The sequence below is a fragment of the Oculina patagonica genome, chromosome 1 (assembly GCF_052425735.1).
Source record: "Oculina patagonica isolate OP01 chromosome 1, crgOcupat, whole genome shotgun sequence".
Lineage (NCBI taxonomy): Eukaryota > Metazoa > Cnidaria > Anthozoa > Scleractinia > Oculinidae > Oculina > Oculina patagonica.
The window spans coordinates 37,730,024-37,750,254 of record NC_135758.1 but is presented as its reverse complement, the minus strand read 5'-3'; the positions used below and the strand labels follow the sequence as shown (position 1 = coordinate 37,750,254).

Here is a 20,231-nt window from a genome sequence, read left to right as displayed (position 1 = left end):
TCTAGGGGAGGAACAAAGACCGGCCTCGAGAGAGCGGCGGAAATCGACCCTAAACCTTTCCTATCGCTTTCTTTGGGTTTGAAACTTTCGGGAAGCTACAACGTGTCTGATTTGGTTGGACCGATCTACATGTATTATGTGAAAACACACACACATAAACATTCCACACAGCAATGTTAGTGTAAAATAAACAAAATTGTGTTGTTTGCAGCAACACTACGGGGTTTTTAAAGACGAAAAGGATAGCAGTTGTCGAAAAAAATCAAAATCAGAACATTGTATTCCCAAAAAACCAAAAAGTCAAATTAATTTGAGGCAGGATAAGAGGAGGTAGCCACCTTTGAAGGATCCCGGCGTCACTTTAGGAATATACCATATAAACAACCATGAATTCTATTTATCGCTAGTCTACTTTCGGAGGGTCGTTTCTTGTCGTACAAAATAGGTAAGGTCCCGTACACAGCTGAGCAAGCAGCCAACTATAAACGAATGAAAAGAAACGCTTTATTATGAAAACCAGAGTTTATCGCACACTTCGATCGTTTTTTTTTTAACAGTGGAATCGGTCCTTTTGTTTGTTGATGGCCCCTCCTTCAGTTGCCTCTATAAGTGCCGCTTCTTTTAGGAGACCTTTAACATTCGGACGACCGATTGATGCTTTCGGAAAAAAAGTGAATACATCAAAAAAGTACCGCTACATTCGGAACTTGGTAGAATAGTATACTTTTGAGGTGCTTTTTATTTTATCAATTATTAAAATCTTACAGCAAAACTTACAAAGTCTTAAAAGAAATGAAACTAGATAACCATTGCGCTATCAACTAATTGTTCGTCCTAAAACTTAGAACCATATTCTTTGTCACGGACACAGCAAATTTTTTATACAGTGGAATTTCGATTTTTCGAACCTCCAAGAGAAACGAAAATTCGTTCGAAAACTCGGGGAGTTCGAGAGATCGGGGATAAATTGCAGTGTTCGACTGAGGGAAAGGAAACGACTTTTGCTTCGAGGTATCGGGAGGTTCGATAATCGGGATTCCACTGTTCATGAAATCAATCATTGTTCCAGCTATATGTGGCACATACTGCCGGAGCTTATCCCGGTTTCCATAGCATTAAGCGGCTAGGAATATTTCAACCTCCTCCCTGGATGGGATGCTAGTCCACCGCTGAGTACCCCCGCAGCATTATTTTGCCGGTACACATTTTTACACCCGGGTGAGAGAGGCACTATGAGAGTAAAGTGTTGCCCAAGAACATAACACAGTGACCCCGGCCAGGGCTCGAGCCCGGACCGTTCGATCCGGAGTCCAGCACCCAAAAAAAAAATTTTAAAAAAAAAAAAAAAAAAAAAAAAAAAAAAAAAAAAAAAAAAAAAAAAAAAAAAAAAAAAAAAAAACATATTTTTTTTAAAAAAAACAATTATTTTTTTATATCTAGTAATATCATAAACGGTAATTTTATTTTCCTTAGTGTTGCAAAATTCCGTTTTATCTAGAAATAATAGTTACTGTGTTTAAGTGGTTATTTTGTTTTCTTCAACTCAGAATTCTGTGCCAAAATATTTTGTTCTCTTTACTAAATTTTTTAACTGCCAAATTAATTTTTAATGTTTGTTCGCTTGTCTTTCCAAGCAAATTACCGGTATAACTTTTTAGGAAAGGCAGATGACAGTAAAATCGTCTTAGCTCTGTTCAACAATCCGACTATGAGCGGGAGTTTTTTTTATAAGGGAATAGTCAGCGAGGCGCAAACGTTTAAGTAGCAACTCTAAAGCCCAGATTTCAGTTCAAAAGCTACAATTTTATGTATTTTTAAGCCAAAATAACGACAAATTTTTCTCTTTTAAAAGCAACGAGCGCGCGATTGTGTTCTTACAGTGGAAGAACCAATCAGATTCGCGCATTTCCAATGGAACACGGCTTAGTGTTCAATAAATAGCTTTAGCGTTATTTCCTTCTAGTTAGATCATAAAGGCTGAAAATTTTCAGTCCGGCTTTTGGTTTCAACCCCAGTACTCATATTACTATTCCAACACAATGTACTCATGAAGTCCAATAATCATCCACCACAGTGCAGAAGCCTTATTTCCGCACTTCCTGGTCCCTTAGCAAGGTGAAACAGAAGGTAGCGACCTCAACAACTCCTTATATCTCGTGATATCAGACCGAAGCTGGCGAATCCGCTCTTTATAGAAAGCCATCTTGCTCTGCTGCAGTTGAAGCTCTCTTCTCAACTCCACTAGCTGCGGCTCAAGCTGCAGCCCGTTAAATAGTTGCCTTGCTGAATTCACCTCTCCCCTGAGAGTGGGCAGGTTGTCTACATTGACTCGCGGCAAATCAGAGCTTTCGTTCAGCAAGCGCCTGGTCAAAGAAATCAGCCGCTGGACAGTAGTGTTTGCATTAACAGCTCTCTCAAGTAGAGCTTCGCTGTTGGTTGACGCATTAGTAGCCATGGTGGACAGATTTTGGCAGAGTTTCTGCATTGGTTCTATTTCTCTGGCCATGAAGTTTTCCATGGTATTGTTTCCCACCATGCTCTCCACAGCAGTCTCGTTCCTCAAGTCATGAGCAAGGCGATGGGCCCTCTTCACGACCTTTTTAAGGCATAGAGTAAACATTGTAAACATGGATCGTTAATCCAGGGGCGAAAAAGTTTGTGAGACTAAATAAAGTTTACTGGTCGTGGAGACTATTTTAATACTAACGGAAGTTATAGTGGGGCAGTGACAAGAACTCTGGGAATACTAGAGAGGACAAAGGCAAGGTGTGGCTAAATTCAAAGAATACAATATACACTGGGCCAACAAAATTTGATTTAAAATCCGTGAGACAAAAAACTCGACGAAAAGCTGAGTTTACAGGATAGTATGCTGTTTAAAACCTATCATAAGCTCAGACGTTCGTTTTCACGCAAAGAAAACATATTTTTCATATTAAACTGTTGTTTTTTAAGGGGCCTCATTTTGAACGAGAGGCAAAACTGAGGCAGCTATTAACCTGATTACAGTACGCGTCAAAAGGAGCGGGAATAATCAAACGCGTACATTGGACAAGGAATCTGCGTCGTCTGGCTTTCTGCGTGCTATGGAACGTCAGCTCTTATTAATGAATAAATAAGTCATGACACGGGTTCTATTCATTTTAACCTTCATCGTGACGTCAGGGACCAAGCCTGTGATAGCATAGCAGACTCCAGAAAATTCTTTGGAAGCATTAAACAGAAGCAAATTACCATACACAGTCTGTATCTGAAAACTATCTGAGACCAAGAACAGATGCCTAAAAATACCCTTTTCCCTTCCAGACTTAACAATTGTGATTTTCCGACTTCAACGTGGCCTTGATATGCCAGACACGCATACCAACTAACCAACAACTCTGAGATCTGACTAAGACCTCAGTTGTCATAAGAAAGGTATGGTTAGCAGTATGCTCTTATTGTTTTCCGATTTGGCAAAGGGAATTATACTATGCGGGTCAACGATTTGGAAAAACGGTTCTCTTACCCTCACAATTACAACTATAAATTCACTTATAGGACACACACCTGCTGCTCGGAGACAGAGAGATTTTTCACCGTCATTCCAAGACATAGAGCCTCTTCAGCCGTAAACAGCGCGTGTGCAGATGATTCGTTCACCGCTGAGACATTCCTTATAATCCCATGGGCGTTATTTCGAACGGTGGCAATGGTCAACAAAGACTCGTTTGCAGAAGCTTGTGCCCGATGAGATTCTGCCTGAAAATCGCGAGCAACATCCAGCATTCTTTGTGCATGTTCGTGCACTCGGTTTGCTCTTGACACAGCAGACTGGGCAGAAGTAAGTGCAGTTTGGGATCCCTGCAGTTGTTGTGTACCATTTGAGACCACAGCTTGCACCTCCTCAGACAGAAGCACCGATCTCTCAATGGCCGCGTTGACCTGACCTATCACAGGCGCACTGGATTGGTATAAGCTACTGGTTTCATTGAGGTATTGCTCTGCCACATTTCTTGCATCGGCTGTTTTACTGTTCAAGTCTTGTAATACCTTCGTTCATAAAAATAAGAGTTGCAATATGTTAATGCCACGGTTTTCTCTGGCGTTGAAATCCATTATGGCGGTCACTCTTATCGTCGGAGTAACCGCCATCTGAGATATTAACACAAGAATAGCTCCTAGGATTGAAGATGAAGGGCTATAAATACTGGAAAACGTTTTCTGTTTAATTTTAATTAGACAGGAATTAATCTACCTTAAGAGATAAGCAATACAGCATTGATTTAACTTACACTGCTTCTGTCAGGGTTTGCCTGAGTGGCTTCTGCCAACATCGCTAAGCTGTCATTGTACGCTCTTCTAGCACTCGTTAGTTTGTCAAGCACCAGTGCCACCGTCTGATCTCCAAGTACATTCACCGCAGAGGCGTTTTCATACAGCGGCTCCAACAGAGCAGCAACACGAGCCTGCGTATTGTTGACAGTTCGCACCCTTTCAGTGGCCCTATTCCGCTGTCTCCACCGCGTACTCAACACGCGCATGGATGGTCTCATTAGCTATAAGAGTACGATTTTCATGTTGCATCACACCGTCCGTAAGATTTAACATCTGTTCTGCTACACGCGACAGGGATCTGGACAAGACTTCGTCTTGCTCTAGTTCCAGTCTCATAGGCGTGTCCAATAAGCGAAATGCCTCCCTAATGACGTCACGAATCTGCGTCTCAATCCTCTCGATCTCTTCCCTGTTATCATCCACGATGGATGTGTAATAAAGTGTGTCATTCACTGCGGTTGTTTCAGTGTTGTTCAGCCTTGCACTTAGATCGTGGAAAGCTGCACTAAATTGCAGCCACTGAGATGTTGAATTGTTATCCACTTCTATGGCCATGATGACTTTTGGGGCGAGTGCGCTGATCTCCGTAACAAGCTGACGCAGGCGTTCAACAAAAGTCTGATTGTGAATCATGGCAGGATGGTTCATAAGGGCCGTGAGAGGGACCTGTATGTTCGTGATCTGGGCACGAAGTAAATTCACATCCTCTTGAATAGACGAGTAGCAGGATGAGCACTCTGCAAAAATATGGATAAATTACAAAATAAGCTAGGGTCATGGGCTCCTGGCTAGGGCACAGCGTCAAATAAAGTTGAAGTAGCTCACTGTGTGATCTGCATCTAACTTCTCGTTAACTATTAATGTTAACTTTGGCATGCAGGCTAAAGAAACAGACAGGATAAAGAAACGGATACCCCAGTCAAATTGCCTAAATATGTAACCAAATTCTCTTCTCTCAGGCTGCACTGAATTGTTTCATGGATCTTGATATCCACTTCTGGGTAACTAAAACATGCACAACTTTCATTCTGCAGGTGCTGCTGCAATTTTCTTTGCTTTGCTTATACTCAGTAACATATATAATACATTATATTTGTTTCGTATTACCAACGAATAGGGTCAACGTAATCTTTTTTTTTATTACAATTACAAAGAAGAACAACAACAACAAATAACATCTACGTAATCTTACAGGTATATAGTAAATGTATGTATAAAGCTAACTAACAAAGAATTGAGCTTCTGTTTTATCGTTGTGTTTACCTTTACAGCTGAACAAGCTAGCTGAAGAATTCCAGCTGTTCTCCATGCACCTGTCACAGCGCCTGCCCCCAATTCTCGCCGTTGTGTTACACACGCACTGGCCCGTCTCTTGGTCACACAAGGACACGTTACCGAAAGCGGTACCGAGCGGGTGACAGTTACAAGCTAATGAAAAGGATAACAGCAGAACAGAGACCAATTAGAAGGGCGTCAGATTGAAAATAAATATTTTTTACCATTTTGTAGCCACTTAGAGTCGCAGAATATGGCAGGTAAGAGAACGCATGTGTAAATACAACTTATTGAGCTTTCCCAGTAAGTGTTTTCAAAGCTTAAAGGTCTCTGAAGTTCTTCTGATCTTAAAGAGGTTGGCAAAGTAAGGTAAGTCCCCCCTCCCCCTAGAAGAGTGTGTGTGTGGCAGGGGGTCTATATGGCACTGGAGAGCCGCTTGGGGTGTTCCATTTTTCATTTACACAGCTCCATAACTAATATGGAATCCTCTTTTCAACGTAAGCCTAAGCTGAAAGTTAAAATTGACATTTAAAACCACTTTTTGACCTGGGACGACAAGTGTCACTAATCTTACTGACTCTTCAATCAAAACCACATCTCTCTAAGGGATAACGTCTAACTTTATCCGAAAATAGCCCACTCCATCCCCCACACGTCTGGTATCATCTAGGACTCTGACAAAATTCTCTTACGAAACGTACAGCCCTGACACTTTTCTCTGGGATTGTCCCTTTCGACTGATACGTCACATCTTGCTTAGCAACTTCGGCTGACGAAATCCATTCTTACCGTGAAAGGTAATTGCCCCCTGGGACGAATTTAAGGGTGTTGCTCTTTACATTACCTTGACAGCCGTTCTCTGACAGCCCCCAGTGGCCAGGTTTACACCGAGTACACTCTGGTCCCTGTACATTGTTTGTACACAGTTCACAGCGATCTCCATAGGTACCCACTTGGCAGTTGGTGCACACACCAGTCTCCCTGTCACACTCTGTACTTCTGTTGTTACAAGAACACAGAACGCAACGGCCACTTGGCCCACTACCACTAATCTCGCGAGTGTATCCTGAAGGGAAAAAGAAAAAAGAACAGACAAGCAATTTTAATAAATTCAAAACAAAGCGAAGACGTTATAAACTTACGTAAAGCAAACGGTAAACTGATCCTTTGAACGAAGACTTAGTTTTACTGATTCAGGCTTACGTAGGCATTTGGCGCGTCTCATCAGTTTCGTACTTTCAGTGTTGTTTTAATATGCTTTGCAGCGGAGTAGTGCTGAATCGGCCTAAGCAGCAAGATGCAAAATTACATTACAGCCTAGAGCGAATTTCGTGGGTGAGGGGGGGAGGGGGGGGGGGGTGAGGTGGGGAGGCACATCTCCTAGCGCCATTTTCTCAGCAACTCAAGCCTCAAGCCCCCCATATGAGCCTTGACAGACGTTGAGGATAACAACAACAAAAAGACTACTGAAAATGGTCGATTATTACCTTGTGCGCACAGTTCACAAGACAGCCCTGTGTAGTTCACGTGACACGTAGCATTCTCCACAAATCCAACACTCACTTCACTAGGTCCGCCCTGCTCGTTCACAGCCGTCTCCAGAGAGATCTCCTTAAATGTCACACTTCCGGGTGCATAGTACGTGGCACGAATCCTCAGTGACGTCAGCTCAGCCAGAATGGACTGGAACTCCAGCGGTGAAACTAACCCATCGCTAACCACGTGCGTTTCGTCCAGTATCACGTGATAGGACGTGATGTTAGGAGAGGGGGAGGGTACGAGGTTCAATGCCACTTCACTGGCTCCACTCACTAGGATGACGTCACCATCTGCTGGAGCTAGTTCTTGTCCAGGACTTGGATCTCTTATATCCATCTGTTAATTACAAAACGGTTTAGAACGTTTTATACTTGGGACGCACAAAACGTTTTGTAGTTTCATCATATCTATCAAATGTTCGGCACAAAACGAGTTATCCGTCTAGACGAGCTCCTTTTCGAAATGCGTCTTGAAAGACGAAATGCGAAAGGTAGTCTTCTAGACGTGTTATGCGTGTTATGCCGGTCATACTAAACACGCGTAGCGACAACTGCAAAATGCTTGCCGAACGCCAACACTTCTTTAGTATAAAAACGGCCAGACTATTATTTGTTAAACGTATTTTTATCTCTTTTCGTGTCCCGACCTAGTGTTTGGTTCAAAAACACACGAGCCAGAAATATGCCAGTCAGAACGGAGATGCGTATATTTGACTCAACCAATCTTACAATCTTGACTTTCTTGTGCTTCCACCGGTTAAAGCCGTTTTTCTGTTTCTATAAATTCTGATTGATTTATTACACTCATTTAAGCGGCCGCATCGATAGACTAGGTGTGACTGCGCTTTCTTAGCTTCCCAACAATAGTTAGAAAAATTGCTATATGTTGCTATAAATGATCACCGTTTCTTCCTATGAGGAATTCTCACGTACTTACTTCGACATGCAGCTGCTGACCGTAAGATCTAAACTGTGTGCCAAGGAAGGACGATGGTGCTGTAATGTACAGTACCGAGACAGTAGAGGTGACGACCAGGCCATCAGATGACGAGTTGGAAAATGGAACACCGTCACCAGCTCTGTCCACCACAAACCAGTCAAACACTGTTAGTAAAAGAACATGGCATAAGTTACGTTAGACAATAAAACAAACCAAAACAATATCACAGAGTAAATAAAACCGAATTGATTGCAAAAGTGGTGCTACGGGGCTAATAATGGCAAAATTTATTGGCAAATACTTCACTTAGCAGCGCTAATATTCTTCAGGGCCAATAATATAATGTAAGGAAAACAACGGCTTTTTAATTTGATTTTGGAGTATTAAAAGCAGTACGTTTTTTACCATCACAGAGCGCGGGGTTTCCAACACTTTTGTGGCTATTGATGTAAAACAGTTACAATTGCCATTTGGGGTTGAGCATTCACTAGAAATTTTGCAGACATTGAAATTTTAAATTCAGTTTTTGCCACGTTGAGCAACTTCATTGGAGCAGTGATACTGTCGGTTCCACAAGAGTTACATTGTACACTGTACAACGCTCCAGATTTTTGTGTTTCAGCGTAGCTCGGTGTTGCCAAAACTGCTGTGAAAGAACCATTTCATAAAGCAATTTGATTTTGTTTTGAACAACCAGTGATTACTTCAGTTCGGTCTTGCGGCATACCGTAACTTAAAGGAGCAATGACACGATATTTTAAGTCTTTTTTCTGATTACTTTCAAATTGAAGAAATAATAGTTGTCTAACATAGAAAACAACAAAGGAGTAAAAAAAACGCAAAAATAATCAAGGATGGTTTCAACTGACGAAGATAAAGACGGATTACGATCTATAAACTTGAGAAAACTTGCCACTTTTTTCAAGATGTGTTGTCCGTGACATAGCCCTTTTAAAACAGTCTGGAGACTGCACAGATAAAAGACACTTGCCTGTTTCATTGACAAAATGACTTGTAATGGCTGATGCAACAAATCCATTGCCCGATTTACAACTGAGTGCTCGACCATAACCAAAACAGTGCAGACATCCCTGCTGATTGGCAGTGTCCAAATTGAATGTACCATCTTTACAGCTATCACAGTTATGGCCTTCAACGTTGTCCTTACAGGAGCATTCCCCTGTTATCAAATGGCAAGCATCATGCAACGACCCAGCACTTGAACACTGACAAGCTGAAAGACAATATTGAATAACGTTAAATGTCATTGGGCTTATAAACGTCAGAACGTGTTTTGGGTAGGTTAAAAAACGTTTGGAAATGAGCTGACATGAGAGACGCTGATGAGGGATTGTAAGAAAGGCGCTCGGGTTAAATGGTTTGATGTGCACTCTGCTTGCAAACTTGTTCACTGCCTATTTCTAATTGAACTTCGGTAGTAAGTACGTCTAGTCGAGTCTGGTCAACCCAGTCCTTTATAGTAAAAGGGCTAGCGTCATGGTTTGCTTATAAACGTACAAAATCAGCAACTGAGATACAATAAACCAAATAGGAACAAGAAACGTTGAGATTGTACAAGATAAAGATTAAGATTGAGATTTTATGCACAATAAACTTTGAAAAGTTTGGGCTAAAACTTTCAAGATGCTGAATCCATTACGTTGCACTACATTGTACGTTTGACACATATTGATTTAAATTAATAATATATAGCACAACTACAACTATAAAAATTCTTTACTGTATTTATTACAAATGTTGGGAATTTCCTTACCCCTGCATCCCGCAAGAGAGAATCCATAAAATCCATTGTCACAGGAGTCACAGGTACGTCCCACCACACCAGGCCGACAGGTACACTTGCCTCCATAAGCTACACATTGTAATGTCTCACTACCAACAGGATCACAACCACATGCTGTAGAGATAAGAAAGAAACGTATGTAGATCTGAGGATTTTCTTTACCAATATACTTACTGCTTCAAATGTTCTGGACTAATAAAGTTACTGTCTTTCAAGAATGTTTAAAGGGGGTCTGGGGGCACAATAGAAAGAATGCCTTAAACGTAAATGAGCCTTAAAAAACAACTAATATTTATAATAACAAAAAACTCCAGACATGTTTGTTGTTCAGAAATTTTCTTCCCGGTAATTGGGTTCACATTTTTGGAAAGGGAAAATCGGACTCTTACCTTCAAATAAAGCATTAAATAATTAATTGAGATGTGGTCCTTCAATAATGGTGGCATAATAGGCACTAGACTGGAAACTCCACACGGGCAAAAATCACTGAGTCATTGAGAATTGAAAAACTAGATAACTTACCTAAAGTACCATTGTATATTTCTGCACTAGCAGACAGCACCAGTCCATTACAATAAGCTGGTTCTTGTTGCACGCGAGACAAAGATACCTGCTCACAGTTCTGCAACTGATTTCGGATTTCACTTCCAGACTCAGTGTAAACTCTAGTGAGACTAACATCAGGAATCAAGACCACTGAGTCAACAAGGATCGAGCAGTTATCACCACTGTCAGTACTGTTGTAAGTCAGTGATAAGTTGTACATTTCACCAGCCAGCAGTGCTACAGTTTGAGGTGACCTCCATGCTTGTCTTGAGCCTTGTGGTAGCTGGTTTGCTAAGACGGCAAATTCCACACTGTCATTTGAGCTGGTGCTTGTGATGCTCAAAACAAGCTTTGTGGCAAACCCAAATGTGCAAAATCTAGTGATGCTATAACGAATAACAGCATAGAACTGATGGCTGGCCAAGACTTCAGCATCACTGATGTGAGCATACTCTCCAGGATGGAGGATGGCATAGCCATGGCCAGTGAAGTATATTCCTTGACCTTCAGAGGGAGTTAAGGTTGTAAAAGTACCACTTGTGTCTTCTACTTCAAACTTGACAAAGTCCAGTGCTGGATAAAAGCCGCCTTGCCGGGTCCTTTCACACTGGCTTCCTTCAAAACCAGGACGACAGAAACAAGATCCTAAAAAAAAAAAAACAGACAAAGCTAAAACTCATTGCTGTGGTTTCAAAGAAGTCTAGTTTAGATTTGCAAGGGTGATACAGACATTTCAGAAATGTTCAAGGTCATTTAAATTTCCGAAAATTACGTTAAGGTGTTACAATCTTTCCAATCAATTTCTGAATGCTTCTAAAGATTGCCAAGACTTTAAATGATCTCTGAGGAGGATCCAAACATATCACTGACACATCCTTCATTTAGTAAAGCAGCAGTCCACATCATTTCTATACAGCCAATCAGACCACATGATTTAACCATGACAATAAATTACACAACACCATAAAATAAATATAAATAAATATATACTTACCTGACACTTTATCACAACGAGGGAAAGCTCCACCTAAATCACAGGGACACCGCAAGCAATCTGTATCCTCAGTAATTGGAAAAAAGTAAAAGCCACCTTTGCATTCCGTGCAGTATCTGCCTTGCACACTTGCCATACATGGACACTCCCCTGTATACTGGTCACACTGTATGGTGTTGTTAACTGTTCCAAGGTTATTACACCCACAATCTAAAGGAAAAGGTTGGCAATATTCCCACATCAGTACCAACAAATCTAGATACATGTCACACATTTATTATCCATGAAATATCTTTGTTGTGCATGGCAGGCCAAAACACACTCAAACACAGCACAATTGTGCAACACACCCCACCCAAAACATATCTTCCATTATTATTCAACAGATGCGCGCGCTGCCCATATATGGTCAAAATGTTAACGATATCTGTCATCCGTACATAACAGATATCCTGCGATATTCGTAGGTTGCAAAAATTGGCCCGAAATCTTGTAAAGCGCTGCACAATAACAGTTTTTCTACGTGGAAAATGTGTTTCGTTGACAATTTGTTGAATAATAAAACAATTATCCTGCTCAATCTTGCGGAATATCGTCTGATTTTAGCCCACTCGGCCTACGGCCTCGTCGGCTAAGTATCAGGCGATATTCCGCGCGATTTTGCAGGATAATTGTTAAATATCTGTCTGTCAAAAATGTAGCCATTTTGTCTAGTCATTCTTTATACCAAACACATTTTTCAATGCAATTTAAGTCAGATAATGGTAAAAACAAGAAAACAAGTTGTGACACACTCGCATCTTAAACTGCAAGCAGTACTGCATTGTATCAGCGAAATGTTTTCAGAAACCCAGCAGCACATTTCAGAACTTCAAATTTTTCTGAAGGTCTGACAATATATTTTTCAAAGTCAACTGCATATCTGATACAAACAAGAATTTCCCAACAACCAAGGGAGAGCAATACTGAAAGAAAGCTTACCTCTGCATTCACCAGGTGGATTTCCTCTGAATCCCCAGTAACCTGGTATACACTGATCACACTGCCGTCCAAACACGTTGTTCTTACACTGACATTGCCCAAGCTGCTCAGTGGGTGTGGCTTCCTGCAGACATGTCCCATTATTTGTAATACCCTCTGGGAAGCAGTCACAAGCTGCAAGGAAAAATAACACTGTTAGTTTTAAAAAGCTGTTTAGTGGATGTCAATCATCTCTGCCTCTTATTCTTTGAGTCTGACTTGTCTAGTTTGTTCATCTGGTCACTTGGGATGTATTTTAACAAAGAATGTTCAATTTCTTCCCTAGTTTGAAGATGGCTGAGTCAATTTTCATATTTTCATTATCAGCAAGGAGGGGGAGATGATTGACGTCCGCCAAACTCAGCTTTTCATCTTCACTTTTTTTCTCTGGTAGTTGCATGTCATTGATAACTGCAGGGAACTGAACTTATATTTTGCATTTTTTTGTTCAATTAACAAGCAAAAAAGAAGAAAGGCTTGATTGAAATTAACACAAAATGGTAGACATATAATTTGGATTTAATAAATTTAAAGTACAGTTCAGGTTTCTAAATTTTAGACTTGAAAAACCTGAACTGTACTATCTATTTGCCACTTATTATAGAAAAATGAAGAGATTTGAGGTGAGACTCATCTTGCAGTCAATTGTGAGAGTGTTACTGAGAACAAAGCAAAATATGGGAAGCCATATTGTACCTAGTAATGATAAGATGAGACTGGCCCCAGAATCTTTTTTTTTTGTTTCTAAAGTGGCAAATGTTCCTCTTACCAATGCAAGTGTTTGGATCTTCTGTCAGCACATTCATATTTCTGTAGTACTTTGGCAGACACTTCTCACAATGTTGTCCTTCAGTATTGTGTTGACAGCTAGTGCAAATGCCAAGACCCAGAGTAGTGTTGTACACACAGGACAATCCATGGTTATTGCACTGGCACTCTATTTCAAACCCAGACAATTTATGTTATTAGTTTACAGCAAGGAAAATTTATTTGTCATTCATGATTACATCTAGAACATAATTTATAACTTCATTTATTTTGTTGATTTTTGTCACCTCTCAGCAGCTTCCAAGCAATTCTTTCATGCTTTTCATTTTTGAAACTAGTATTATTCCATTTTATTTCCCGCAATTTATACACTGCCTTGGTTAGGCCAGTAATAACAAAAGACAAAACAAAACAACTCATAAACTCAAATAATACCTTGACATTCATTTGCATGACTGGCATTAGCTGGCATCCATGGATGATTATTGAATAATGGCTTGCACATTTCACAATCATCGCCCATAGTATTATGCTCGCACTCACATGTTTCCTCCATGCGAGGTCCTGTGCAGTATTTTGCGTGTCCGTTACAGTTGCACCGCCCTGTTATCACAATATCTGAGATGGCATAATAGTATCTGTTGAGAGTTTCTTCATTCTGAAATATTTTTTCTAGGCCATCTGTGGGTGGATATTCAAGCCTCACTCGTACATTGGTTGCAAGCATGAAATTCTGCATGTCTCGATCAAAATAACCACAACCTGGTTCATACCGTTCATCAAATCTGTACTCCACCTTGCCATATCTTAGAGGATACCGTCCACTATAATCCTCAGTGCAGGTCACATTAAATGGATTATCTTTAGGGACAGCTGCTGTGTCAGGCATGTTGAAATAATCTGGGCACTTGTAGGAAAAATACTGCAAAACGCTCCATGTTTTCCCAAAGTCTTTAGACTTCTCGAAATACAAGGCCTGTGGTCTTTCGTTGTAAAATCTTAAAGTAATACCACCACTGATGTGGAAGGTTCTACCAAAAGCCAATGTGATATTTACCTTCAAAGGATTGAACTGACTTGAGAGATCTAGGTTGTTTGTTTCCCACCATGTTTGAGACTGCCACCAAGTTACTCTTTCAAGGGAATATGGGTTATTAAACTCCTTGTTGTCAACCATATACTCTGGCGGGTGTCTTTTAGTAGTGCTGTTTGCATCACACTCAAAGCATTGTTGCCCTGGGCCAAGCTCGCAGAATCCGCCAGCAGGTCTGCCGCAGGTATTTGTAACTGAAATATTTCTCTTGTATGCCATATTGACCGGGCTTGCAATGCAAGCATGTGGTCTTCCCTGAGAATCGTAGCACCCATTGTAGCTACAATCTGCAGCAGCATCTGTTAATGTGTTGAATACAAACAGGAGAATCTGAATAAACAGTAAAACCATTGGCCTGTGAATTTTCATCTTGAAAGAAGGAGTGCTCATCAAGCCACATGAAAACATCATAGCTTAGTTTAGAATTAGACTGTCATCTCCAGTAAGAAGGTTAAAGTATATATACAAGAAAAGCTATTGAATGTAGACAGATTGATGTGAAGTGCACCCAACAATTAGCCGTGTAAAACAATAATCTGATATTGCACTTGAAGAAAAGGGAAATTCTCCAATATGGTAATTTGACCATATTTTTATTCAAGCTGATGATTAATTAACAGGAATTGTACACACTATTTTGACATATTGTTTGCTCAAACGGAATGAATCCTGTAGCATTAGGAAAATTAAGGGAAAGGAAACACTATATTAGCAAGTCAAGTCATTGAATATGCTTGCACTGAAAAGCTAAATTTATGTGAGCGTTCAAAGTTTCAGGGGTTATAGCGCATAAAATGCAGTCATCTTTATTTTAATTTAGTTTCTAGAAAATACAATATGACATATGCAACCGTTTTACCTTCATTTGCATGTTGTATAGCTTGACGCGGTGGTTAGCTTTGCCGGTACTTGGAGTGCGGCCAGCGCGCCTGGGGACCGCATAATTTTATATTTTCCTTTGCCATATTTTCATTAAATTGGATTAAAGTTCCATTTTAGCTTGACGTTTGTTGAGAAACATTACTTCGTCTAGCAGTAATTAGCCTTCTATCATCTTAAAGGCTTTTCATTTGAGTCAGACTGCAGATGGAAATTATTATGGCGGGAAGCTCAAATTTCCGCCATTTTTGAAAAGTAACGAGTTACATTGTGTGTAGTTGTACATGACGTAAGAAGAGACCGCTTGCCACTTTACCGTCAATTTCCAAAATGGCGAACGTTTTTCGCTGTTCAAGACATCTTTTGAGAAGACCAGTCTGCTTGTAAGTGTAAATACAAATGTTTATGTCAGTTGCTATGAATTATACTCATAAATTTCCATGCAAAACTATTGATTCATATCTTCCCTCACTGATCTTTGCCTGAAATACTATCACTGATCAGCCTTTGGTACCCACTCTAAGCTAAGGCCTCTAACTTTCTCAAACGTACGTAGCGCTGTATTTCTCAAATGGAATTTTTATGTCAACAGAATTCCCAGAAGATTTGAACAACACAGTGTAGAAAAAGAACCAGTAAAGACAACAGTTAGTTTTATAACAGATGTCAAAGACAAGCATGGGATGTTGCACTCAGCGCCATATGTTACATCATACAGTACTCGAGGTTTTCATATCAAGGGTATCAAAGTGTTTGGCTCTGTAGCAATTCTTCCTTCAGCATTTTATCACTGGCGGGTATGTAACTTCTGTACATAACAGTCATAACAGGGCCGTAGGCAGGGGGTGTAATGAGTGTGTCCGCACCCACGCAGGGGACACAAAGGTCTGCCAAATTGGGGAGTGGGGGTTAAAATGACTCCCAGAATGCAGGAACTATGGACTTAAACATCTTGATTTTTCAGACCCCCCGAGACGCTTACGCCTCTGGCACTTGCACCCACCCATGCAAGATCCTGCCTATGGCCCTGCATAAGGAGGTGTAGTGGCCTAATGGTTGCAGGTGCACTGGACTCTAGATCAAGAGCTACAAGTTCCAGTCCTGGCCCAGGAATAAGAATGATTGTGTTATTGGCCCTCAAGGGTTTTTTTTTTTTTTTGGGGGGGGGGAGGACTCGTATGTGAAATGGATGCGAATGCTTGTCAAAAATTAATTTCAAGGGAAACGTGCATCATTTGTGATTGCAGTCTATTCGAGAAATGTCAGTGACTCAATAATTTGCAAGAGAATATGAGAAAAGTTTACTAGTCCAAATTTTTAGACAATAGAAATAACATCATAAAATGTTTGAAACTCAGTACCAAATTTGCCCCAAAGATAATATTATAAAATATATTTCATGGGACTGAATTTATATTAAATATTTTTGTGGTGTCCATTTTTAGCTTATTTGGTACTACAACCTACTATTTTTTTGAAAGAGATTTTTTTTCGGCAATAATTGTAAATTATAGACATTTTTACTTTTCATTTGTATTTGCTCTAATTTAAGATTTGACTCATGACTCACTGACTCATTTGACTCATAAAAACTTTAGTCTCGATAACATGCTCTTGCGGTGGGATCATACTTTCAAGTACTTAGGGCGAGCAAAAGTTTTTAGTTCAGTTTCTACCAATTTCATTCTTACAACTCGTTATTCATCGTCTTTCTCGGACGGTTTTTGTCAATACTTGTAGGCAAGTAAGCGGAATATTAAAGTCTCCGCGAATTTTCGCACTGTCGAATGTGGAGGTTTATATTTCAGAAACTCATGGTCGGCGCGAAACACTTGTACATGATGTGCGAGGAGCTTTTATTCTCCACTCAAGAAATAAATTGTTTCCTCGAAAGCCTTTTTGAGTTATGAATATTCGAGATTGCCTTGTTCCTCGATCCTGGAGGCTCAAGACTCGATCCACGCATCTAGAAATTCGAGACGTGAGGATCGAGTTGAGACTTTCAACTTACATTTGAGCGGTACTGTAATATATTACTATGGACTTTGACTGCTGATGCACTTTTGATCAGTAGAACAGGCTGTGTTCACACTTGGTGCCTGGTCAAAGTGCCAGAGACAATTACGATTCTTGCTGGGCAGTAAGTGTGAACATGTATACTATTTTTTCAGATAACCATGCCATAATTCAAGTATGGTGCCCGTGCTCAATTACAAGGTCTTGACCTTGTATGCGTGCACTTAATGGTACTTGGGTACTTTGATTTTCTGTGTGTAAAATTCAACGCTATTTTTTGCCGGTGCTCTGAGGTACCAGTGTTCGGGCAGTAAGTGTGAACACGACATAAGTGGATTTTTCTGGTAAAATCAGATTACTTGAAAGTACTCAGTGCCTGTTACATAGGTTGACGTCTTTTAGGACTACAGTGACATGTTTAGAAGTAAACATTTGGAGTAAGGTTGCTTCTGATATATTTTTTTGTTACATCTTGAAGGTTACAAAACCAGAAGATATAACTCCTGAGAGTCTGGCTCTGTTTACAATAATGGAACCTCCTATAGGTATGTCATTTATTTGATTTACAAATCAACCACATTTTTCCATGGTCTGCTACTATGAACTGTAGCAGCTGAGTTGTTCATCACTCATACAGTGTAGAAAGCAAGGGCAAGTACAGCGGTCTAATAATGTTGCTGATTTATTTTTTAAATAGACACATTTAAGGATAGAAGTTAGTTTCTTGGAAACTGTTTCCCTTTCAAGGGAAATGTGCATGCGATTGTGATCTATTAGAGAAATGTCTGTCAGTGATTCAAGAATTTGCAAGAGAATATGAGAAAAGTTTACTAGTCTTAATTCTTAGACAATAGAAATAATATCATAAAATGTTTGAAACTTCAGAGAAGACACTTACGACAGAAGTGAAGTGGATGGTTTCACTGTACAGTCTATGTGATGTCCTTTCTATGGTCTGTAAGGGTGTAGTGTAAAACCCAGTACCAAATTTGCCCCAAATATATTAACAATTATTCCACAAGGGCGCGTTGGGTTGGCTATAACGATCTCATATCCAACAAGCGCGAGTAAAATTGTTTTATTAAATATTTGAGCTCCGCAGCTCTTTTTGTTGACACGTATCGGCTACCATACTTGTGGTCAATGGTATATGAGCTCATATACCATTGCCTGTTAACCAATCAGAATGCAGGAATTGCAATATACCATTGCTAGTTTTTAATAATATATTATATATTCCACAGGACTTTTTATCAAATATTTTTGTGGTGTCCATTTTTAGCTTATATGGTACTACAACTTTTTATTTTTTGAAAGAGATTTGTTTGCAGCAATAATTATTAAAAGTCATTTTTACTTTTCATTTGTATTTGCTTAGAAATTGTCGTTGTGGGGACAGGAGAGAAGATACTACGTCTAGACCCTGAGATACACAGCTACTTGAAGAAACACAATATTCTCTTAGAAGTTCAAGATACGGTAAATTATGTTTTCGAACGTGGCCCCCCACCACCACCCTTACAACTGCCTGCATAACTTTGAAGATCTTCTTCTCTTAAATGATCTTACATTGTTATTCAAATGTCATTTTTCTTCAGGCAAATGCTACTGCTACTTTCAACTTTCTTTTGGAAGAACAACGGCTGGTTGGGGGTGCCTTTATTCCGCCACGGTCAATAGAAGAAGACTGACAATCATTTCTGCCACAATAAGAAAAGATATTGATTGGACAGTGGATTACAGCTGAGCCAAGCTCTTAAATATGATGCAGGTACTGAAAGATGTCAAAAAAGAGAGGAGAACTTTAGACAGTTTGCTTAAATCAACTTTACACTGGTTCTATGTGACCCTGTGATAAGGCTGAAGACCATAAAGACATTTTCATGGACAAAAAAAAAGGTGAAAGCTTGTCAGAAGGCAGTGCACAATGAAACATTGTCATTCAGTTAGAGACTGGACTGTAGTTATGCCTTGCAATGAAGGAAGAATTTCAAAAACACTGGATTGCTGTTCCTATTGAAATACTTTGTCTAAGAGAGTACTAAGTATCTTTTACTAATGGCTAGGTCATTTATCCAGCATCACTCTGCCTTATAAAGACAATGTGTGTCTTGTTTACAATCTCAAAATCAAACAACTGCCAATACAATTCCAACTCATTGATGAAATCTTTGCTAAACAGAGTATCATAGAATACTTGAAGGCTTAAGCGCAAGAAACGCACTTTGTGTTTTGGCCAAATTAAAAAATTGTCACAAACAACTCCAAATTTCGCACGCAAGTTCGTTTATGGGTGCTTAACATTGATCTGTATTCAAATTTGCTGAACCTAGCTTCGTTTTTTAGAAATTACGTATGCAAAGAACAAAGGCGTTTTGCAAAGCTTACGTTCTCCACAGTCAGCCAGCAGCATGAGTTTTTCGACACATCGCGTGTAAATCTTTCCTTCTAGCGTTATTTAACTGTCCGGGGAGGTTGAAAAACGTGTCAGAGCCATGCTTTTTAGTACCTAGCCACCATTTTGAGGATTCGCTTTACGAAAAGGACTGGATAACACATTGTGACGCGATGTCACCTGATAGGTGTCACGTGAGAGGAAAGAGAGAAAAAAAAATGGCCGTTTGTTCCTGAAAATCATTTGAAGCCTTTGGTTAGTTTTAGCGTAAGTGCGGCTGCCAGGTGGTTGAAGGACATCATTAAGTCTGAATACCCATAAGTTTACAGCATCGCTCGAAGAACTGAGTGATGTTTCTGCCTTTGTTTTGTACAACAGCGCTGTTTAGCGCTTCGGAAAAAACGTTGCAAACAAGGTAGTTTTGAGCCTGGCCGCACAGAGAGTCTAAAACAAGAGGTTTCTTGCCAGGAACTTCGTCAACGCGAGTTTTACAGAGTCCGCTTGGGTTCTGCCGCGACAAAGTTGCCGAGAAGTGACCTGGTTTTAGACTTTAAAAAGTTCTTTATATGTTCCCCAGGGCACCTTCCCTTCGCAAAATATTTTCTGTGTCTCATTAAATATTCATCAATCAATCTATCGATTCGTG

The 20,231-nt window shown here is 40.0% G+C and overlaps 2 protein-coding genes across 2 annotated transcripts; one reads left to right on the top strand and one right to left on the bottom strand.

Annotated features, from left to right (window-relative positions):
- Positions 1-1,587: 1,587 nt before the first annotated feature.
- Positions 1,588-15,415, bottom strand: LOC144628870 (laminin subunit beta-2-like). Its single transcript, XM_078486979.1, is given in 16 exon segments — positions 1,588-2,596; positions 3,550-4,032; positions 4,275-4,490; positions 4,492-5,054; positions 5,581-5,745; positions 6,437-6,658; positions 7,080-7,467; positions 8,068-8,234; positions 9,062-9,304; positions 9,845-9,988; positions 10,397-11,065; positions 11,415-11,624; positions 12,396-12,569; positions 13,204-13,371; positions 13,638-14,625; positions 15,155-15,415. Coding segments are annotated over 16 exon segments (5,301 nt in total). The 5' UTR covers positions 15,167-15,415; the 3' UTR covers positions 1,588-2,107.
- On the top strand, positions 15,366-19,358 carry LOC144628909 (NADH dehydrogenase [ubiquinone] 1 alpha subcomplex assembly factor 3-like). The gene is made up of 5 exons (XM_078487033.1): positions 15,366-15,557; positions 15,767-15,971; positions 17,669-17,735; positions 18,569-18,669; positions 18,789-19,358. The coding sequence occupies exons 1-5, from the start codon at positions 15,505-15,507 to the stop codon at positions 18,879-18,881; spliced, it is 519 nt and encodes a 172-aa protein (XP_078343159.1). The 5' UTR covers positions 15,366-15,504; the 3' UTR covers positions 18,882-19,358.
- Positions 19,359-20,231: the final 873 nt, after the last annotated feature.

Bases quoted from the DNA above. Each gene is read 5' to 3' on its own strand.
- LOC144628909 (XM_078487033.1), top strand. From the start codon at position 15,505: ATGGCGAACGTTTTTCGCTGTTCAAGACATCTTTTGAGAAGACCAGTC. The intron at 15,972-17,668 runs GTATGTAACTTC...TACATCTTGAAG, and splicing joins CAGCATTTTATCACTGGCGG to GTTACAAAACCAGAAGATAT. The intron at 17,736-18,568 runs GTATGTCATTTA...GTATTTGCTTAG, and splicing joins AATAATGGAACCTCCTATAG to AAATTGTCGTTGTGGGGACA.